Here is a 23206-nt window from a genome sequence, read left to right on the forward strand (position 1 = left end):
TGAGGGGATGGGGAGGGTGTGAGACAGCAGCACATAGAGATGGAGCGGAAGGAAAGGGACCCTCCTGCAGAGCCTGCTGACACTCACTCACTCAGTGGCTGAAGACAAGTCATCTCACTCTAAGGGCTGACCTGATTATTTCTGCAGAACACCTCACATATTTAACTTGAACTTAAGAATATCATGTTGAACCTCGTTCCACTGAGGATACACTGGCAGCTGCCACAGGGTCTCTGCACCTTTACCTTTAGCTCTGACAGCCAAATCATCTCAGAACCTGGGTGACCCAGTCAATGGAAGAAGTGTTTGTTACCATTTTTTCTACCTTTCAGTTAAGGCCAACCTGGATCCAGAACTAAGGTATATTTAGGGAGTAGAGCTCAGTGGCAGAGAATTTGACTGCAGAATTAAAAGTATATTTGTGCTTTAAATACATAGTCAATTCCTTCCCCTTCCCCCACAGATTGTTTAGGATCAACATGCCTCCCCAACAGACTCACCATTGAGGAAGACAAGAAACACATTTGGGTAAGAGAGCTCTTCCCCACACAATAAGTTCACATCTTCTACTCCCAAGTTACTGGCTAATTTGACAATGGGTCCATCTTCCATGTCAGTCGTGATGTGTGTCATAAGGGCCAAGTTTTTAACCAAACCACATGCCTAAAAAACAAAAGATAGTCATGTCTAAGAATGAACACGAACAACACAAAATACGGTCTGTGTCTGAATATAGCTCACCACTCTGCTGGCAACAAGGCACAGAAGTGCAGCCTCACAGGGAACACTTCGGAGGTTCACACAAAGCCTGAAGGAGGCACCTACCCTTTATTTCAGAGGAACTGATACTAAAGTCACAAGCAAAGATATAAATATAGATTTAGCCACAGAAATGCTCAGTACTATTTGAACTGGAAATGAGATGGCATTATAAATGTCCCCTCCCCAAAGAAACTGATTTACCTAAATTTTTATTTCCCAACAATAGTATATCATAGTCATTTAGATGATGTTGTGTAAAAAGAGTAAAGAAAAACACTGATAATTGTGAACACATGAACATAAAACTTCTGGCCTGAAATAAGAGTGAGTCTGCAAAATAACTGGCCAGTACTCTATAAGCTTCTTGGTCTTAAAAAATAAAGAAAGGCTGAACAAACTGCTCCAGATTAAGAGACTAAGGAAACTTGACAACTGAAAGTGCAATCTTGGGATCAGAAAAAACAGGACGATTGGCAAAATCTGAATAAGGTCTAGAGACTACAATACTGTTACCAATGCTAATTTCATGAGGTTGATAAATATAATTACATACTATAGTTACATAAGACATCACATTTAGGGAATCTAGGTGAACGATCATGGAAACTCTCTGCACTACTTTTGGAATTTTTTTGGTATATCTAAAATTATTCCAAAGTAAAAAGGAGATGAAAAAACATTCTTTTAAACTTCTACACAACCCATGAAAAAAATTTAAAGCAAACATAAAGAAGGACTTAATACAACAAATTAAGAAAAAAAAAAGCCACTTGAGACACATGTGATATTTAAAGATTACATCTTTAATTCTTAAAAACCATCTTTTGTAGTGATACACAAAACAGTTTCTTTATGAGATTAGCTGAAGCAAGCTCTGGGGAACTTGGTGTCCCAAAGCTCAAGATGTATACACTAGGCAAATTTGACAAGCAGCACAATTTTAGCATGACTTTCCATGTGGTTTAAAATAAATTAGGAGAAAAATGATAATTTCTAAAAATTATAACCCTGTATAGACTTCTATTTTTCACCTCTCCCAAGTCATAACAAATTCCTATACTTCGAAACATACATCTTTTACTTGTCCTAATTAAGTAATTTATTCATTCAGCATATATTTATGGGACCTCTACTCAGAATGAGGCTCTGGACTGAGGAGCCTGGGATACAATGGTGAACCTAACATGGTTCCTTCCACCAGACTAACACTTAGCTAACACAAAGGAGAAAGAGCCATGACACAGGAAGTAGCTGGTGTCTTGATGTAAACCAATTTAAACTCCTTGGTTTAGTGTTTAGGTAACTGCTTACATTTCCTATATAAGTAAGCAGGAATCCACTTTAAGTCTTGGACTGTATGCTTCTGGATGGCTGCAGCTATGACTTTGACGTCCTCTAAGAAGAGTCAAGGAAAATAAGGAGTTGTTTAAAAAGAGCTCCTCGTGAGCAAAGGTGATGAGTCTCCCAATTTTCCTTCCTATTCTTATCCCTTATTCACTGAGTGGTTTGACTCTTGGGATAAAATAAAACAAGCAAGAAAATTTGGCCCATATGTCTCTTTAGGTGAGAAAAGAAAGTAAAAGTGTTACTCAGTCGTGTCTGAGTCTTTTGCAACCCCTGGACTGTACCCTGCCAGGCTTCTCTGTCCATGGAATTCTCCAGGCAAGAATACTACAGTGGGTGGCCATACCCTTCTCCAGGACACCGTACCAACCCAAGGATTGAACCCAGGTCTCCCGTATTGCAGGCGGATTCTTTACCTCTGGGCCACCAGGGAATCCCCTCTTTAGGTGAGCTATTAATAGTAAATCAAAGGCTTCTGGAGGTACTGTTTGGGAATGACACTGATGTTCTCACAGGCTGCATCAACACTTCTCTGACAGATAAATGGCTGACCCCAGAGAGGATACAGCCTGGGGGGAACGGGACAGGAGCAGAACAGCCATTACCTCTGACACAGTGGAGACCCTCAGGGACCTTACCTCTCCTTCAGGAGTGTCTGAAGGGCACAGCATGCCCCACTGCGATGGCTGGAGGGATCGAGGACCACTCACTTTTCTTGTTTTCTCGAACTGGGAAGAGATTCTCGTCATCATCCCCAGTGCGGATATATATGACAAGCGAGACAGCACCTGAGTCACACCCTGGCGATCCATTTTAAATCTCTTTAGAGACCAATTGCCCTGAAGAGAGAGGACAGACATGAGACTACCCCGGACCGCTTGTGCTGCCTGACACCCTGAAGTCATTCTGAGAGGCTCTGCACAGGAACTGCTTATTTGTGAAATTAGAGTCATGATATATATTCAGAAATCAAAAATCACAATTAAAATCTAGCCAAGTTACTCACTGGGGTTTTATAGGAATTTAAGGAATATTACCTATATCTAGCAACCAACCTCAGAATGTTTCAATGGATTGACATTATCACATCAGAGCAGGTATTTCCTAAAGAACTAATTACATTCTGAACAAGCCAGTTCAACCAGAGATTTTCACTGGAAGCAATAAGCTAACTAATAGAATACTACCAATTTCTACACATATTTAAGGTAAAATGAGCCTGAAGCTCAAAGAGATAATTTCATGTTGGAATGTGCCGTTATCTGGATGCCTTCCAAAATTAGTTTTAATTAGAGAAAAATATAGCAAGAGAAAAAAAAAGACTCTAATAGCAGTTATCAGGGAAAATGAATAAGTATAGGCTTCTTAATCAAGGATAAAAATTACACATATTCACATTAATAAATATATCTTCTTTGGTTATCATGTCAATCTTAAAATAGATTTATATGAAATAAATCTTAAGCCTTAAATTTACTTTACTTCAAATGCATTAGAAGTACTGAAATACATTAAATATATTATTTTACAGAAGCATTAATTGTACACATTAAATATTCTCAAGGATAATTTAAAGATCAAGGTTAGGAATCAAATTTTCAACTCATGGTAACATGAATTAACAGAAAACAGTATGCAAAGAAAAAACAAAGTAGAAAATAAAATGTCAAAAAATGATTGATTCAATATTTCTGATTCAAAAGGGAAAAAACTTAAACCTGCTAAATAGTGGTTCTTCGTTTTCCTTTTGATAATCTAATGAAAGCTATGACTGTTCTCTTGAGAAAAATGCACACAGGACCACAAATACAAATTTTTAATTCAATTTCAGGGGCGGATTCCCAGATACCAGATTAAAATCCTTCCCAGTAGAAAAATTCATCTGTCTGAATTTAAATATGTGACTTCAGAGGAGCTCCTCACAAACTAAAGTTTAGTCACTATTACAGTGAAGATCTATCACTTCAAAAACTTGAGTTTTGATAGAGTGGAAAAAAGCTAAAACCTAGGAAGAAACAATGCATTACAAAGCAGAGAAACAGAGCAAACACGTTTATCTCACAAGTTAACTCCTCATACTGCTCAGTTAACTCCTTGTATGCTTTGAATGAGAATGAACCTAGTGAACTGACTTATGACCAAGAAGAGCAAGGAAGATACACAAACATTCAGCAGAGAACTAAGCAGCTGCTGGCAAATAAGAAGTAGATGGGGATGAAGTCAAGACATTCAGCAAGATAATTTGTTCCAATATTCTTTTTTTTAAAAAGGGAGAGAGGAGAAACAAAGGGCTAAAACTGCTCCTCTGAGAAAATTTATTTGTTGAAAATATTCTACATATGACAACACTCACAATTTTTAAGATTTTTTTATGTGGACCACCTTTAAGGCTTTATTGAATTTGTTACAATATTGCTTCTGTTCTATATTTTTTGTTTTTTGGCTACTAGACATGTGGGATCTTAGGTCCCTGACCAGGAGTTGAACTCAGACCCTCTGTCCTGGAAGGTGAAGTCTCAACAATGGAACCCATCTTTTTCCAGTTGCCTACAGATTGGTGTTCACCCACAACAAGGCCCACTACTGATTCTCCTAATAAGCAGTCTGCTCCCAGAGTTAATAAGGTGTCATTTGGGGGCAATACAACTACTCAAAACAGCTATTCTGACCTGAAAATAAAGCGTCAGAAAGCAAGGAAAAGTCACTCTAACAAAGTGTGTTTGAGTGCTCTTTGGAGGCTTCTTTTCAAATATCCAGGAATCTACTTCCAGACAAGTTTGGGCCTCACGACTGTGACGGGCCCAGAGAGGCACAGAGGCCAGGCCGCCTCCAGTCTGGATGGAGCTGTCACAGTGGGGGCTGCTCACACAGACCTGCTGCACATTTCTCAAGTCAGACAGGGCGGCAAGTCAGCTGCTGATATACTCTTCTTTTGTTGGGACCAAATCCCATCCATAAAACTAATTTTATGTCTGGCATACAAAACGTGAACCAGACTTTATCAGATAGACCTATAGATGTTACGCTTTAAGAAAGGGAGCAAAAACCTATCTGATAACCCCTGATGAACAGCCAGAGGCCCTGAATACACAGCAGCTGCTGAGGCCTGAATTCACTGCTCACATGAGAACAGCTGAGAGCCCTTTGAGGACTATGAACCCACAGTGCAATGAAACGTTTTACAATGTTTCGGACAAAAGTTGTCATTAGTAAACCTACTTGCAATATGTCAGCTTTATTACAGAAAAAATGGGGTAAAGTACCCATTGAAAGAATGGTTATTAATGGTTAAACTGAAAGATTTTTTCCTTTATGGAAGAGTGTATCTATTTCCTTATTGCCTCAGTAAATTGTAACAGGAACTATAATTTGGCAATACAGTCATATAGCAGCAAAATTTCTACTGATTTCAACTGCAGATATTTCAAAGAAGAAAATTTGTGACTTGTAGCATCCTCAAATAAATATACATGTATATTATAAATTTTTTTTTCCCCACCTAGATTCTCAAAATACTTTAAATTTCCCACTGAACAGATGTACAAATAAGTTACAAAACTCTGCCCGAGGGATCAAAGACTTACAGTTGAAATGGCATTCACCATGCCATTGGTAATCTGGTCCTGACGCATGTGTTTCACGACATCAAACTGGGCTGCTCTTTGTTTAGGAATCACCTGATCTGCAATCTTCTTCATTTCAGAATTAAATTTTTTGAACAAATCTTCAAAAAGAAGAGATAAAAGCTAAAGAAAAAAAAAAGTATATGGTAAACTTTCAAAATGCATCACTAGCTTATTTACTAAATTTTAGGTCTTTATTAAACTTTGTTTAAAAAAACTGATGGAAAAACTGCTTAAAACTGGGGAAAACACATTTTAAATGTACTTATATATGTACTTATCACTATGCTTGGTGTTGAAAATACAAGCGAAGATGATGACATAATCCCTGCATTCAAAGACATTTAGACCAGCCACTCCCAGACTAAGTTTCCACTGACCTAATTTTTAACTTCACAAATAAAGACTATTAAAACCCATAAAAGATCAGGGGAGAAGAATTAATATTAAAAATTCTGCCAGCACCAAGGATGGGTGCCATTTGAACCTTCCTGCATCACTGGTAAAAATGGAACTGGTGTAACTACTAACAACCAGTTTGTAGTTTCTGCCCATCCCTAGGCCCCAAAGTTCCTCTCATAAGGACATCCTCTATAGCCATGGTTCTCAAACTTTAACCTGCATGTAATCACATTGAGGGATTATTAAAACACAAATTGCTGGCCACACCCCTCTGGTATCTGCTTCCATAAGTCTATGGTAGAACCCAAGAATTTTCATTTCTAACAAGTTCTAGGAATGCCACTGTTGCTGGTGGGGGAAGGGTACCCCTGAGAATCACTACCCTACAGAAATGTCTTTATGTGCATCACAGTACATATACAAGATGTTCAAAGCAGCACTATTTGTGTCAGTTAAAAACTGGATACCATAAAAACACTATTTAGTTAGACAAATTGTAGTATATTCATATAACAGAATACTACAGAGCATTGAAAATGGACAAAAAAATTACTGGCCACAAAATCAAGGCTAAATCTTTTTTTTTTTTTTTTACGGCTAAATCTTAAAAATATAATATCGAGTGAAAGAAGCCAGATCCAAAAGAATATATATAATGTGACTCTATATAGGGTTCAAAACCCAGCACAATAATCAGCTATATTGTTTAGGAAGGATAACTAGCAGGCAAAATGAAAAGGAAAGACACAAACACCATAAAAATCAGGTTGGAGATTACACCTTGGAGGGGAAGGGGAAAGCTTAAGAAAGATTTTACAAGTTCTGCTTCCACCTAGAATGCAGAAAGCCACAAGACAACATCCTTCCCACCCTGATAACCTTTTTTAAAAAAGATGAATCTACAAAATCATAAAACTTCTTGACTCTAACCAAGAGGTAAGTTGTAAGGCAACCAGGGGAACTAAACTGCAAAGGCGTCAAGCCTCTCTAAGGAGAGATGGGACACGTGACAGAGCAGGAGTGTGCCGTAAAAGAGGACATCAGCTAAAATGTTCAGGACTGCTACAATGCCAAACGTGAGTTATCCCGAAAGCTTAGAATTCTTCCTCGCTCCAGACACGACAGGATCCATACTTGCAAGTTCATTCCATGAATGCTCAGGAAAGACTGGAAAGAGAAAGAAGACCTGAGAACGACCCCTTTGTTGCAACAAGCAACAAAACTCTATCTACTTCCCTGGACTTCCTCTTACATGAGAAGAAACCCTTAAGTCACTGGAGAAAAGGCAGGAAACCCTTCTGCCGAGGATCCCGGGCAAAGGTAACTCACACTGAGAGAGGCATAGAAGCAAAACCAAAAAAGGTCGTTTTTTCAAAGACAGACAGACACACACAGAATACATACTGAAAAAAAGGAATTTAAGAGACATCAACTGAATGCAGTATGTGAAACATGTTTGGATTCTATTTGAATAATCCTACTTTAAACAACAATATAAAGAAATCAGGGAAATCTGAATATATAATATTCAAATTTGATGAGTGATGATATTGATGCTTAATGACATTAAGCAATTTATTCTTTAAAAATTTTATGTGTGAAAATGATGTTATGATTTTTAAAAATTATATCTTTTAGAGACACATTTTTAAGTACTTACACAATGTGATTTGATTATTTGAAATGCTAAAATGATTTGATGGTTTGGATTTGTTTAAACAACTGAATTTGTGGAATGGGGGGAGTAGGAAAAGAGTTGAAGAGGACATAGATAAAACGAGATTAACTTCTATTGATGATAGCCAAAGATGTGTGATTAAAACATGGAAGCTAATTTTTATATAGGTTTGAGGTTTTTCTTATTAATATTTATATTACAAATATCTACCAAAATAAACCCCTAACATAACTAAGGAGTAAGTCTAACAAAAGAGGTGCAAAGCTTTCATGGAGAAAATTACAAATCTTTATTGAAAGACATCAAAGAAAACCTAAACGAAGAAAATATTCATGGATGAGAAGACTATTTTAAGATTACTAGTTTTCCCCAAATTGATTTACAATTCCAGTGCAACTAATCAAAATCCCTAGGTTTTTAATGAAAATGGAGGCTAACTCTAAAATTAATATGGAAAAGCTAAGACTCTAGAGCAGACAGACAATCCTGAAAAAGAAGGCAAGTGAACTGATTAATGTATAGATAAACTTACCAATCAACAGAACAAAAAGTCCAGAAATATAACAACACGTATATTAAAATTCGTTATATGGTAAAGACATTTTATTTTAGCATTTAGCATTTTAGATCTGTAAGGAAATGAAAGACTACAAATAAATGATGCTAGGGAAATCAGTTATTCATTTCATGGATGCTTGGGGCTGGTGCACTGGGACGACCCAGAGGGATGGTATGGGAAGGGAACAGGAAGGAGGGTTCAGGATGGGGAACACATGTATGCCTGCGGCGGATTCATTTTGATATATGGCAGAACCAATACAATATTGTAAAGTTTAAAAATAAAATAAAATTTAAAAATAAAAAAAAATTAAAAAACAAAACAAAACAAAAAAAAAACAAATGAAACTCCTTTCCTTACTTCACTCTACACACAAAAATCCATTCCAGATAGACTAAAGAACAAATAACAAAGGCATAAGTTTGAAGTATAAGAAGTACAACTGAAAAGAAGAAAGGACTGACAAAATTGAATGCAATTAAAATTACAAACTTCTATAATTAAAAGATCCCATAATAGTAAAAAAAATACAAACTGGAAGAAGATACCAGCAACACATGTAACTCATAAAAAACTGGATCCAAAGTACACCCATATAATCTTAAAATTAAGGAAAATACAAACAACCCAAAAGATATTTAAGAAAAAAGTAGAAATGATCAATAAGTACATGAAACATAAAGACTCAACTTCATTAGCAATGAAGGAAATGCAAATTAAGCCCACAAGGAGATAGCACTTTGCATCCACTGCTGCTGCTACTGCTAAGTCGCTTCAGTCATGTCCGACTCTGTGCGACCCCAGAGACGGCAGCCCACCAGGCTCCCCCGTCCCTGGGATTCTCCAGGCAAGAACACTGGAGTGGGTTGCCATTTCCTTCTCCAATGCATGAAAGTGAAAAGTGAAAGTGAAGTTGCTCAGTTGTGTCCAACTCTTAGCAACCCCATGGACTGCAGCCCACCAGGCTCCTCCGTCCATGGGATTTTCCAGGCAAGAGTACTGGAGTGGGGTGCCATTGCCTTCTCCATTGCACCCACTAGACAAAACTAAAATTTTTCAACTTTCACACTAAGTCACGGGATAGAGACCATCAGGTCTTACATACAATGCAATGTACAAATACTTGGGAAACTAGTTTGACACTCTTCAGTTAAGCTGAAGGTTTAACTCGATTCCATGACTGGACAATCCTATTTGCAGAAACTCTTTCATAGAGAAAATATGAATAAGAAGGTTAATTTTTTAAAAAAAGAAAAGTCATACAATAGCCTTGATAAGTAGGATGGATAAAGGGTTATTTATCATTTGTATTATACCTTTACACATTGAATGTGAAGGTGAAATGCAGTGACATGAAACAATATAGATGAATCTTTAAAGCAATGTTAAGTGAAGAAAAAAGTTGCAAAAGAATGTATATGATATGAATCTATTCTTATAAAACTCAAACATACAAAAATAATACTGAGCTCTTAGACTGGAAGAATCAATACTGTTAACAACCATACTACCCAAGGCAAACTATAGATGCAGTGCAATCCCTACCAAATTACGAATGGCAATTTTCAGAGACCCAGAACCAGTAATTTTAAAACTTGTATGGAAACAAGATCCCAAATAGCCAAAACAATCCTAAGGGAACGTCCCTGGTGGTCCAGTGGTTAAGAATTCACCTGAGAATGCAGGGGGCATGGGCTCAGTCCCTGGTCCAGAAGATCCCACATGCTGAGGAGCAACCAAGCCCTCATATCTAGACTCCATACTCCACAAGAGAAACCACCATGATGAGAAGCCCATGCACTGTAAGTGGAGAGCAGCCCTACTCACCACAACTAGAGAAAGACTGTGTGCAGCAGAGAGACCCAGTGCAGCCAAAAATAAAAATTTTAAAGAAATCTTTATTTAAAAAATATGGGGCTTCCATTGTAGCTCAGTCAGTAAAGAAGCTGCCTGCAATGGAAGAGACCTGGGTTCAATTCCTGGGTCAGGAAGATCCCAATGAGAAGGAAATGGCAACCTACTCTAGTATTCTTGCCTGGAGAATCCCACGGACAGAGGAACCTGGAAGGCTACAGTCCATGGGGTCACAACAGTCAGACACAACTTAGCAACTAAATCATCACATTTAAAGAGAGAAACTTTTGAACTGTTTTAATAAAAAACAATGTTGAGAAAGAACACAGCTGAAGGGATCAGACGCCCTGAATTCAGACTATACTACAAAGCTACAATAATCAAAACAGTATGGCACTAGCATAAAATACAGAGATCATTGGAATAGAACAGAAAGCCCAGAAATAAACCCACACGCTTATGGCCAATTAATTTATGACAAAGGAAGCAAGAATACACAATAGGGGAACTTCCCTGGCAGTCCACTGGTTATGCTTCCAGACTTCCAGTGCAAGGGGTGTGGGTTTGATCCCTGGTGGGTGCACTAAGATCCCACATGTCACGCAGTGCAGCCAAACATATTTAAGAACACACAGTGGAGAAAAAACAGTCTTTTCAATAAGTTGTGTTGGGAAAACAGGACAGGTGCATGTAAAAGAATGAAATTAAAACATTCTACACATAAGTGATATCATACGATAGTTGTTTTCTCTGTCCGACTTACTTCACTCAGTATGATACACGTGGAATCTAAAATAATGGTACAAATGAACCTGTTTACAAAATAGAAATACAGTCACAGATGCAGAAAACAAACTTAAGGTTACCAAAAAGGAAAGGGTGGGGAGAGGATAAATTAGGAGCTACGATGAACAGATACAGACTCAATATATAAAACAGATAAACAACAAGGACCTGCTGTATAGCACAGGGAATTACATGCAGTATCTTGTAATAACCTAAAATGGAAAAATAATCTGAGAAGGAATATAAATATAGTATACTCTCACACACACACACATATATAACTGAATCACTTTGCTGTACATCTTAAACACAAGACTAAATAAACTATACTGCAATAAAAAAAAGCAAAACACACTGTAATAAATATTTTAAAATTTTTAAATAAATGATACAATAAAAAAGAAAACAATAAGTACACAAATTCAGGGTAGTAGGAGAAAGAAAAGGACAGAGTACGGAAGAAATATATAAGTAAATGAAATGGCAATTAGTGGTCAATTATTAAGAATTACTTAAACTGATAGTGGATTCGAGGTGATTTAATTTGTCACCTTCATAACTTACATATATGTGACATTTTTACTTTTACTGTTTATGTTAAAAATTAGAAAATAAATGACATTAAACCATGTTAACCATGGAAAACAAATCAATGGGATGGGGAACAGAAAGTCATAAAAATAGACTAGAATGGTTCTGTTTCAGAATTGATGGGAGTAGCTCCTATGAGACTCATTTGTTGATAAAAATTATAAACTCTGGACAAAACATTAAAACTATTTGACAGCACTGCAGAGTAAATGCAGACAGAAACTGGAGGAAACTTGACAGTTATCAAAAGTGCATTTCCATTTTGAAGGCTTTTCAACTAAGGGTAGAAGACATTAGCAAAAAGGGTCCAGGTGACATTAGAAGCTAAAACTCAGAGAAAGACCCACAGTCTTACTGGATAGAAGGATCAGAGGGAGAAGATACCAGCCACCACAGTAGCTGGAAAGTGAGGGGAAAGTCACAGAAAGGAGATAACCACAAATAAAATTTACATCCTCAAATCCACTACCCACTTAATCTTGGGAGAAAATCTCAAGATAATGTAGATAAATTTTGCCCAAATCTCTGCTTGCTATGTCTCCTACTGCCCCAATTCAGGCAAGGGCTGTGACTGCTTTTTCTCCAATAAAGTTAGTGAAGATGTGACTTTTAAGATGAACTCATTAAGGTCACGCAGATTCTCCTGTGCATGGGAAACCACTTGAGTCCTGAGCCACTCTGATGTCACAGTGCTGCCATGGTCAAGACGGAGCTGAGCCCAGCCTTCCAGGCATCCCGGCACCTCCAGCACAACACTACCAACTGAGCTCCATGTGATACAGAAGAGTTACACAGCTGGATCTTGCCTGAATTCCTGACCCACAAAATCGTGAGATATAACAAAATGGTGGCTGTCTTAAGCCACTTAAGACAGCGGTGGTTGTCTTAAGTTTTGAGATAGATACCATACAATGCAGCAACAGACAAAACCAGAACACCACTTATAGACAGTTCACAAAACTAAGTAAATGGCTTATGACCAAAAAATAATAGGCATACTTCTTCAATAATCAAACATAAAATTACAACTACTTAAATTCCCCTGAAAAATCAATTACATTTGTTTTTTATTCCTTTATAGAGGAATAAAACAGTTGGATATATATGTAATTTAAGCTACCTAGCACAATAATGTAGTATCGGAGGACATTATATATGCACTCCTTACATAATTCAGGAATTCTGAAGTTCAGGAAAATCTTATAAGCTAAAGATTTTCCAAATTCCACACTGTATTCTTGAATGTTTACAACCCACAGGTAGTTTTTTGATTCATAATTTAGAAGACATGAAAGCCAATGAGTCGTCTCTTCCAGCCACTGTGGAAGAAAGCATTTCCTAGGTAGAACGTGAGTTTATACTCTTCTCCCTTAAGATAAAAGACACATCCTTCCACTTTTCTACAAAATCAACTTTGCAGATGGGAAAGCCAGGGTCCTTGATTTACCATGTCAGAAGTGTTCTAAAAAGAAAACTTCCTCCTCTGAGAGCTTAATCTTTTCTTCCACTCAGACCCAGCAGTTTCCTTCATGAAAAAGAATATGGGAATGGAAGCAGGTGCAGGGAAAGAGAGGGATGGACAGGCCCATTTCAGCAACTTCCTGTGGAAACTGGCAAAGGGACTTGAATAAGTATCCTGAACAGAAGCAAATGCCCTTAACCTTTAACCACAAAAGCTCAGCTCTGTTTTAATTAGTCCCTTACACTTAAGACTTTTGTGTCTCAAATTGCAACAAAGTTTTTTTGGGGATCCTAGATGAATTTGTTGTAGCCCCCTGATTCAAGTACAAGGAAATGCTCCAGTACTAAACAAGTAAAGAGTAAGAGCACACTCAACAAAACTACGGCCTCATTAATAAATTTCTCCACCCTTCAAATTTCTTCATAAGAGAAATAATGTGCTCCAGTTCACAGAGCAGTAAGAAGCTACAAGGCCTATTCCCACAATAAGCCACACTATTTAGGTCAAGAGTAAAATGATGAAAAGGGATGGAATGCTGGTGATATTATAATATTCAATACCTCTCACTGTTGGCATGAGGCCTTTCAGCCTGCCTAAGACAGGAGCACTAAAGAGCAAATTATATTTAAGAAAAAATGCTGACAGCTCATCAATTGATTTTCAATGAAAATGCTAAAAAAAAATTAATAAAGAAGTTAAGCTGCTGAAATACAGTTTCACCAATTAGCTTAATGTCAGAGAATTCTAATTAGGCGTCTTGAGATTGCTATTTAGTGTTTAAGCCTTCAGAGTGCCAAATTCTCCTTTTCACACAAACTGGTTGCAAAATTAAAGACATTAGGCAGCCTTAATTACATTATCAGAACAGCTGGGATTAGGCAATCTCTGAAGTCAAGACGGCATTCTTTTGTCACCGGGTGGAAATCCCTGGCTTTCTAGGGTGCCGGATTTTGGTGCCATTCCATATCTCACCCATACAAAGCAAGCTGCATTAGAAACAAAAAAATCTGCAGACAAAGAATAGAGTAATGCTCGGCAAATAATGAACACATTACCGAAAGAGAAAAGGTAGGTGCAAAGATTAAGCCTGAAACCGGTAGGTTTTGCTAACACCTCTATTGGCGGCCAGCCGGCCAGCCCTCTGGTGACAGTGAGACTGAGGGAAGGCTCTGTGAACCTGCCTGGCCAGTGGATACAGCTCTGTTATCTAAAGCTGAAGCACATTCATACTCCCTCATCCCATGGGGTGTGAAATTAGCAGCTATTGTTTTTACACATTTTTGCCAACACAATGCCTTTTATGTTCTTACACTGTTTATAAAGCAATGTTTTCTTGCACATGGGAACCCTCTTTTTAATTCTAATTTTTTTAAGCAACAGGGTAGTCTTTTCCTCTCCCCTCTGAACTCCATTCCTTAGTCCTCCAAACAACCAACATTTTTTTTAAAGGACTAGTTGAACATCAAGATTTCTTTTCCAATTATAAAGATCTGTAAAAATTTGGGATTGTTGGCGGCAGGGATACACACAATCAACCCCCTGAACTGTGGTCAATCTGAAGGTGGCCAAGAGCCCACCTGTTAGCCTTAGCCATTGACCAAACAACTTCCCAAGTATGCCAGGTGTTAATTTTTTTCTCAGAAAAAACTGATACAATTATAATTCCAGTTTTTTACATTTTAGACGTGGTAATTAATACCTGCTGTTATGATCCCAGCCACCATCACTCATCTGGAATACTGCCACAGTCTCCTAACCGGACTTTCTTGACAGGTTCATCTCCAAATAAGATCTTTTAAACTGAAATTGATGGTGTCACTTCCCTGATTATAACTCTCTTGTGATTCTCTACTGCAGGAGCAATTAAATCCAAACCCCTTCCCATGGCGTATGGTGCTAGTTCTCCAATGTCCTCTCTCACCACCCCCACACCTCACACTCCAGAAACACTGGTCCTCTTCCAGTTCCTCCAATGAGGCCACTGCCTGAAGACATATGTTGCTCGTGCAGGTCTCTTAACAGAATGCAGTTCCAGAGATTGTGTGAGACTGGATTCTCCTCTCAAGTCTCAGCTGGAATGTCTGAGGGCTCAGCTTAAAATATATATCACTTTTCCAAAGAGATATTTAATTAACTGACTGATTTAATCAAGAGATTGATTCTAAGATGACTGAGTTGTTGGAATGAGACCAGGATTCTAAAACAGCTGTTAAGGTTCAAGGATGTAAATGAAAACATGGTTGTGATGAATAAACAATTAAGAAATCTCAGTAGAGAAACAGAAGCTAAAAGTACCAGAATGAAATTTCTAGAACTGAAAACACAACATCTTAAGTAAAAAATTAATTGGATCAGTGTAGTAAGCATGTTACAGACAACATAAGAAAAATTAGGGAACTTGAAAATAGATCAATAGAAATTATCCAACCTGAAGAAGAGCACTAAACTGGGGGAAAAAAAAAATTAACAGAGCCTCATTATCAAAGGGTCAAACAAGATAAATTGGAGTTAGAAGGACAAGAGAGAATAATATAAAAAAGATATTTGAAGAAATAGGTTCCAAAAATGTCTCAAAGTTAGTTAGACATAAATTTACAGTCTGAAGAACTTAGTAAACTCTAAGTAGGACACTAACAGAGACCACCACATCAAGGCACTTCTTTTAAGCCCCAAGATAGAAAAGGGACCTTTGTCTGTCTTATTTTTCCTCTATACCCAGCTTGTATAACTATGCCTGGCACATGGTAGAAGTTTAATAGACATCTGTTAACTGAATAAATGATACTACTTAATATCATACATCACTTTCTGCATTAAACACAATGAGAGTAAATAAACATCTCAAAAAAGATACAATATAGGTAACACTACTAACATATTTAAAGAGCTAAGAGTTTTCATAGTTCAAGAAATTCTTAAGTCAAAGAGATAGTAAGTCACGTATGAATGTTTATATTCCAATATACAAACCTATATTCCATTCAACTGTTTCTTCCTCCTATCTAAAATGAATAGTAAATTAACTTTTATTGAGGAAAATAAGATTTGACATAAAATAGTTAAATCACCTGTCCTGCCAACTCCAACCTCTTGTTACCATAATAATCTCTGTCATCAACTTTATTATCTCCTTGGGCCAGAATTACTCTTCTCACCATCACTGCAGTATAGATACATTTGGCTCGGAAATTGAATTCTTTAACCTGTAATTCAGAAATTAGAAAAAAATGTTTAAGACTCTACATGTTAAAATTTAAGGTGCCTCAAGAAAATAACCAATGCTATAATATTTAACTAAGAAAAAAATGAATTGTTACGATTCTCCTTATTCAAAAAATTCAACCAGTCTATAAACTTTCTAAAAGCTGAGATGATGACTTTCCATCTTTGTACTCAGTACTTGTGGCAGTTTTTCTTCAAAGATGACCACCATCAACTCCTTCCCTCCCTATATGTTTCACGCCATTCCTTCATGAAGAGGTGGAGTTAATCACCATCTTTGGGTTGGCTTGTAAACTAGCAGCTTCCACTTCTTTCCTTTTAAGAGTCCTGAAGCACCAAATAAGAAGTCTAGGATACTCTGCTGGGGAGAAAAGGGCCACTTGGAAAGGCAGTGAGGAGTCAAGAGATGTGACTGATGACACATCTTTGATGTTCAGCCCAGTCAAGCCTTTGGGTGACTCCACCCTCAGCTGCTATCTGTCTGCAACTTCATAAGACTCATGTCAAGAACCTCCTTCCTGGGACCTCCCTGGTGGTCCAGTGGTTAAGAATCCTCCTTCTAATGCAGGGGACACGGGTTCTGTCTCTGGTTGGAGAACTAAGATCCCACATGACATGATGCAGTTGAGCCTGTGAGCTCCAACGACTAGGCCCATGTGCTCTAGAGCTATGTGCCACAACTAAGACCTGATGCCGCTAAATAAGTATTAAAAAAAAAAAGAACCTCCTTCCCCATCACTGAGCCCCTTCAGACCTGAGAATCCTGAGAGAGAGCAATGAACAGTTATCTCAAGCTACTAAGTTTTGGAAATATTTGCTGTGCAGCGATAAATAACAGGAATGGTACTAAAACACTGTCAGAACTCAGCAAGCATCTATGGAATAAATGAACAGATTGATAAGTAAATTGCTGCAAATGTTCTTTTCAATTTTCTCTTGTACAACTGAAATCTACATAAATGAATCTGGCCCAATCAGTAAGTTAAATCAAAACTGGCGAAATCATTGCACTGGTTTATTTGGAGAGACAAAAATCTTAGATAAGTAGGTAAATTCTTTCTCTACATTCCAAACAATGAATACTGAGAGTAGTCTAAGTTTCTGTCAGTTCTAAGGAATATTTTATAGGCTTGTTTATAAAGAATTCATATTATAAAATTTGTTTTACTTTCCTAATTCTCTGAATCAGATCAAGGGCACACACAGATTGCAGCAAAAGGGCAAAATCATAGACCCACATTATTTGGCTAACAAGGTGTTTCAAACTAAGAAAGCTGTATCTTCATGTGTTTAGGTGGTCACTGTTCACTTCTACTGTTCCCTCAGCTTTTCATTATTCATAATCAGCCCCTGAAGGTAGAGTGTGCAATTCTTAAATTAGATCATTTGTGAATAATACACATGCTAAAAGTCAACATAAACCAGACTACCAGATAAGTATGACTAACAATTTTATAACTTAGAAAGAGTACATATGTATTAAGTGAGAGTAGGGGAAGAATGACTCTTGCCAATATGGCTGAACTCTGTTTAATAGTAAGTTAATAAAAATAAATATTAAGCATTGGTTCAAGAGTCAGAAGATGGGATTCTAGCTCTCTCTCTCTGACCACTAACCAGCTGGATGACAAGAAAAATCATCCAGCTTTTCTGGACCTGAGCATCTGCCTTCTAAGTGAAGGAGATTGGACAATGTGAGCTCAAGGTCTAAAAGATAAGCCCATCTAATATTTTAAGAAGTATCTATGGCAGTGATGGTAACATAACAGTGAGAATGTACATAATCCCACAGAAACATACACATAAAAAGAGTAAATTTTATTTTTTTGTATGTTTTACCACAATTTTTCAAAAAGTTACACATATAGGCAAGGCACTGTAAGCTTGTTTTTAACTTATTTAAAAATATCTAAAACACCATCTCTGACCTTCAGAGATGAAATCTAGCAGCATTGTTAATATATATTTGAATATCAAAGAAAAAACTAAAATTTTGGATTGAAAGAAGAATCAAGACAATAAACATGATCAGATGATGACATAATATACCAACATTCTCTAAGTATAAATAAACTCTTGATAATGGAAGATTATTTCCTGGCAGGCCATCGGAGAGTCCTCTTTAGGCTTCTCTCTTTTCTTATGGAACTAGACTTTAATTAATGTAAACTTGTACTCAAACAGAAGTTCATGGATACCACAGTGATCAGTATTCACAATTGCAAAGGGTTTACTCACTGGTACGTGGGTCAGAATGGTAGAAGCCAGGAGCTCTCTTGCTTCTTCTATTTTGGTTTTCTTTGGGCCACCTCCCCACATCCTTTGCCTTCTGACTTTGTTCCCTATATATTTTAATGCCTATTAAAAAACAGAATATATTACAATAATGTTTGAATGACATCAGAAAGAATTTATTAAGTAGCTACCCATACATAACACTATAAGCAAAAAAGACAAGGACCTTTATAAAGAAAACTGAATTGGTCCTAGTTTAAAAAAAACAAAAATTTGTCATAAACCAAGGCAATGGCACCCCACTCCAGTACTCTTGCCTGGAGAGTCCCATGGATGGAGGAGACTGGTGGGCTGTAGTCCACGGGGTCCCTAGGAGTCGGACACGACTGAGCAACTTCACTTTCACTTTTCACTTTCATGCATTGGAGAAGGAAATGGCAACCCACTCCAGTGTTCTTGCCTGGAGAATCCCAGGGACGAGAGAGCCGGTGGGCTGCCATCTATGGGGTCACACAGGGTCGGACACGACTGAAGCGACTTAGCAGTAGCAGCAGCAATGACAAAATAGTTCCCTTTTTATAATTAGTTTTTTTACTATAAAATTGATACAGGACAATTATAGGAAGTTTAGAAAATACAAAGGAGATAAGTAGTTTGGCCATCAATCCTCCACCCAAAGAGAATCCTGTCGACAGTTAACACTTTGGGTGAGTATTCTTTTGGGGGAAGGGGGAGTACTTTCTCTCCTCAAAAAGGAATCACACCATGTATGACTTCTACCCTGAAATCTACAAAGCATTGCTGTGAGAAGACAAAAGCTAAATAAACTGAGGGTTATGCCATTTTCATTGACTAGAACATTTAATATAGTTAAAGATGGCTTGCTATTAAAATTCTCTCCAGATTGACCAAAAGATGTTTTATTGTTAATTAAACAATTAAAGATGATTTTTATTGTTAATTATACTCCTGACGGGTTTGTTAAAAAACATAAATTGATTGGACTTCAAAATTTCTATGGAAAAGCAGAAGACCTAGAATAGCTGAAAATAGTGTTGAAACAGTCAGAAGATTTACATGATTTCAACTATAAAGGAAGACAGTAAGCACACAAAAATTAGTCAACCTTATTAGTCATCTGGAAAATGCATGATTAAAATCACAATGAAATACCACCAAAACAAACTGGAACAGCTAAAGTTACAAAGACTAACAATACTGAATGCTGGTGAGGACGTGAAGCAACCAGAACTCTCAGGCATGGCTGGGGGGACTGCAAAATGGTACCGTCACATCTGGCAGTTCTGACTTGATAAAAGTTACATACACAACTGATTATTTTTTTAATTTTTTATTTTGGGTTGGGGTTTAGCCAATTAACACTGTTGTGATAGTTTTAGGTGAGGAGTAAACAGACTCAGGCATACATATACATGTAGCCATTCTCCCCCAAACTCCCCTCCCAATCAGACTGCCACGTAATATTAAGCAGAGTTCCACATATTATACAGTAGGACCTTGCTGGTTATCCATTTCAAATGGATATGTACATGTACATGTACAGGTACATGTCAGTCCCAAACTCCCTAACTATCTCTTCCCCGATCCTTCTCCCCATCAGCAACTGTAAGTTTGTTCTCTGAGTCTGTGAGTCTTTGTTTTGTAAGTTCACGTGTATCATTCATTCCTTTTTAGATTCCACATAGAGGGATGCCATACGGTATTTCTCCTTCTCTGTCTGACTTACTTCAGTCAGTATGACAATCTCTAGGTCCATCCATATTGCTGCAAATGGCATTATTTCGTTCTTTCTAATGGCTGAGTACTATTCCACACAACTGCATTTTGATCCAGCGATTCTATTCTTAGGTATTTATCCACGAGAAATGCCAAACTGTCTAGGCAGAGAGTTAGACAGGAATGCTTACGGCAGTTTTATTCTTAACAGCCAAAGAGTGAAACAAACCAAATGTCCATCAACAGGAAAAGATAACAAACTGTGGTATATTCATACAATGGAACACTACTCCACAACTAAAAGGAATGAAGAACATGGATACACAACATAACAGGGAAACACTTGGATGAATCTAAGTCAATACGTTCAACAAAAGAAGCTGACAAAACAAGAAGTATACACTGCATAATTCCTTATCTAAAGTTCTAGAATAGGCAAAACTAATCTATGGTGAAAAAAATAGGAAAAGTGGGGAAAAACGGAGGTGAAAACTGATTAGAAGAGGCATGAGGGAATTTTCAGGGGTCATGGAAATATTCTGTATCTTATAAAAAGTATACAATTAAGACTTGTATATTATGTGTATATACACTTTACCTAAAAAGTGAAATGTTAAAAACTAATCATATGACTGATTTGTGTTGCTGCTCAGCAGGAACCAACACAACACTGTAAAGCAATTTTCCCCCCAAATTAAAATAAATTTAAAAAACTTAACCAAGTAATAGGTGAGGCAGAGACAGAGCTTTAGATGAAACAAGAATAGCAAAGTTTTTCTGTTTTTAATATTTATTTATTGAGCTCCACCAGGTCTTAGTTACAGTACACGGAATCTTCCATCTTTGTTGTGACATGCAGGATCAAGTTTCCTGAATAGGGATTAAACCCAGGTCTCCTGCACTGGGAGCATGGAGTCTTAGCCACTGGACCACCAGGGAAGTCCCTGGCAAAGTGTTTTTCATGTTGAAGCTGGGTGACAGGAACATGGGGGTTCATAATACAATTCTGTATACTTTTTATATTTTGAAATTTTTCCATAAAAAAAGTTTGAAAAGATCATGTGGTTCTTATTATTTTGTGAGAGGAATAAGTGCATTAAAAAAATACCAAAACACTGGTTTCCATTTAGTCATAAGAAAGGACTGGTATCCCTGATTCTTTATCCTGGAATTCCTGCTGCCAGTTTCCTGCCTGGGAAAATTTTTTTCCATGCTTCAAAACCTAGATCAGGTACCACTCCCTCTTTGAAGCCTTTCCTAACCCTACTTCTTTCTCTCTGCTCTTTAATTCCTTACATATACAGAACTGAGTACTTCCATTTGTGTTCACATCACACTGTATTCTGTCTACTTACCTGTATGTCCCGCTTACTAGACATTTTGTCATTTTTTTTTTTAATTCCTGACTAAAATAGTCCCTGAAACTGACTGGAACATCTCTGTTAAGACTGGAGATCAAATCTAGAACCTTCCTGGTTTAAAAAAAAACAAGGCTATCAGAGGGTAAAACAAACTAAGACCTTTAAAACACAAGCTGCAGTAACAAAGCAAGAAGTAGTAACTGAGTAATTGATTGAAGCAAGTCAGCAGATGGTGGGGAACAAAGAATAGACAGGCGCTTCAGTTTTCCCTAAACTTAGCTGTCTTTATTAAATTTTGGTTTTTCAATTCCCTTGGGGAAGAGGCTAAAGATTCTTCACTTCCCTGAGGAAGAAACAGGAATACAGGGGTGCCTTCTGATGCAGCAGAAAGTCACTTTTCCCTAGAATAGCTGATAAAGTTGCCAGGGCTGCACAGTGTCAGGGCTGCGTTAAGAGCCCAGTTGGCTTTAAAAACAAGCCAAGATGCTACCCCTGGTGTATCCTCTCCTTCCAAAAACGTAGTAACTGATTTCTTCTCCATTTTTCAGAGCCCCTGGCAATGATAATGTAAAACATCTGTGACAAATGTAGCAGCAAAAGGGCTTTATGAGCAGAATAAATAGAGGAGTCACTAAAAAGGGAGGCATTAAAACAAAACATATATTTTAAACAATCTACTGAAGTGCCATGTCAAAAGTTCTATTATGTAAGATAATACATTTTTATTTAGAATAACATAAAATATTTGTGTTGCCCTAACTGCTAAAGCTGAAACTCCAGTACTTTGGCCACCTCATGCAAAGAGTTGACTCATTGGAAAAGACTCTGATGCTGGGAGGGATTGGGGGCAGGAGAAGGGGACGACAGAGGATGAGATGGCTGGATGGCATCACTGACTCGATGGATGTGAGTCTGAGTGAACTCCGGGAGTTGGTGATGGACAGGGAGGCCTGGCGTGCTGCGATTCATGGGGTCGCAAAGAGTCGGACACAACTGAGCGACTGATCTCATCTGATCTGAACTCATATGTTCAAGTCATCAACCATTTTGGACTACCTGTGCCTCTGTAACCTTTTGTCAGTTGCAAATAATTAATATTTGCTTTAATCCAGCACACAGAGAACAAGCCATCTCAAACTTCTACTTCCTGTTTGTCTCACGTGAGTTACGTTTGTCTTTCTTAGCTAATCACATATTCTCATCTTTTAAAAGAACTTCTCCAGTTCACTTTAGTAACTTTTAGCTAGCCAATATTTTCTGTCAGTATCTATTTAAGAGGAATAAATGAATGATCTTCCAACCCACTGTTTAACTCCTGCTCAAACAGCTTAACAATGATAGAGTTATCTGACCAGCAATGATGATGCTTCCAATAATATGAATACTGGATCTCGCTGAATTATTCTTCCAGACATTACACAGCTTTAAAGCATTGAGTGTATCTCCCTAAATGTAGCCAATTCTAAGTATTTAACATTTTCTCTTCACATAATTACAATGTAATTTCAGTTTATAATGAAGATGCATGTTCACCAATAGTTCACTTTCAGTGAAGACCAAAAATAGAACAGGGCAAAGGCTAACAGAGTT

General features: G+C 37.5%; 1 protein-coding gene across 2 annotated transcripts in view; it reads right to left on the reverse strand.

Moving 5' to 3' along the window:
• POLR3B (polymerase (RNA) III (DNA directed) polypeptide B) overlaps nucleotides 1-23206 on the reverse strand; it is a 122880-nt gene that overhangs the window by 69178 nt on the left and 30496 nt on the right. For both annotated transcript variants that reach the window (XM_010853386.1, XM_010853387.1), the window contains exons 11-15: nucleotides 18522-18641; nucleotides 16130-16264; nucleotides 5691-5852; nucleotides 2745-2945; nucleotides 501-663 (exon numbers count right to left, since the gene is read on the reverse strand). In XM_010853386.1, coding sequence (XP_010851688.1) covers nucleotides 501-663; nucleotides 2745-2945; nucleotides 5691-5852; nucleotides 16130-16264; nucleotides 18522-18641 — 781 coding nt within the window. The remainder of the gene's footprint in view (nucleotides 1-500; nucleotides 664-2744; nucleotides 2946-5690; nucleotides 5853-16129; nucleotides 16265-18521; nucleotides 18642-23206) is intronic.

Source organism: Bison bison, unplaced genomic scaffold (genome assembly GCF_000754665.1).
Source record: "Bison bison bison isolate TAMUID 2011002044 unplaced genomic scaffold, Bison_UMD1.0 scf7180017864327, whole genome shotgun sequence".
Classification (NCBI taxonomy): Eukaryota; Metazoa; Chordata; class Mammalia; order Artiodactyla; family Bovidae; genus Bison; species Bison bison.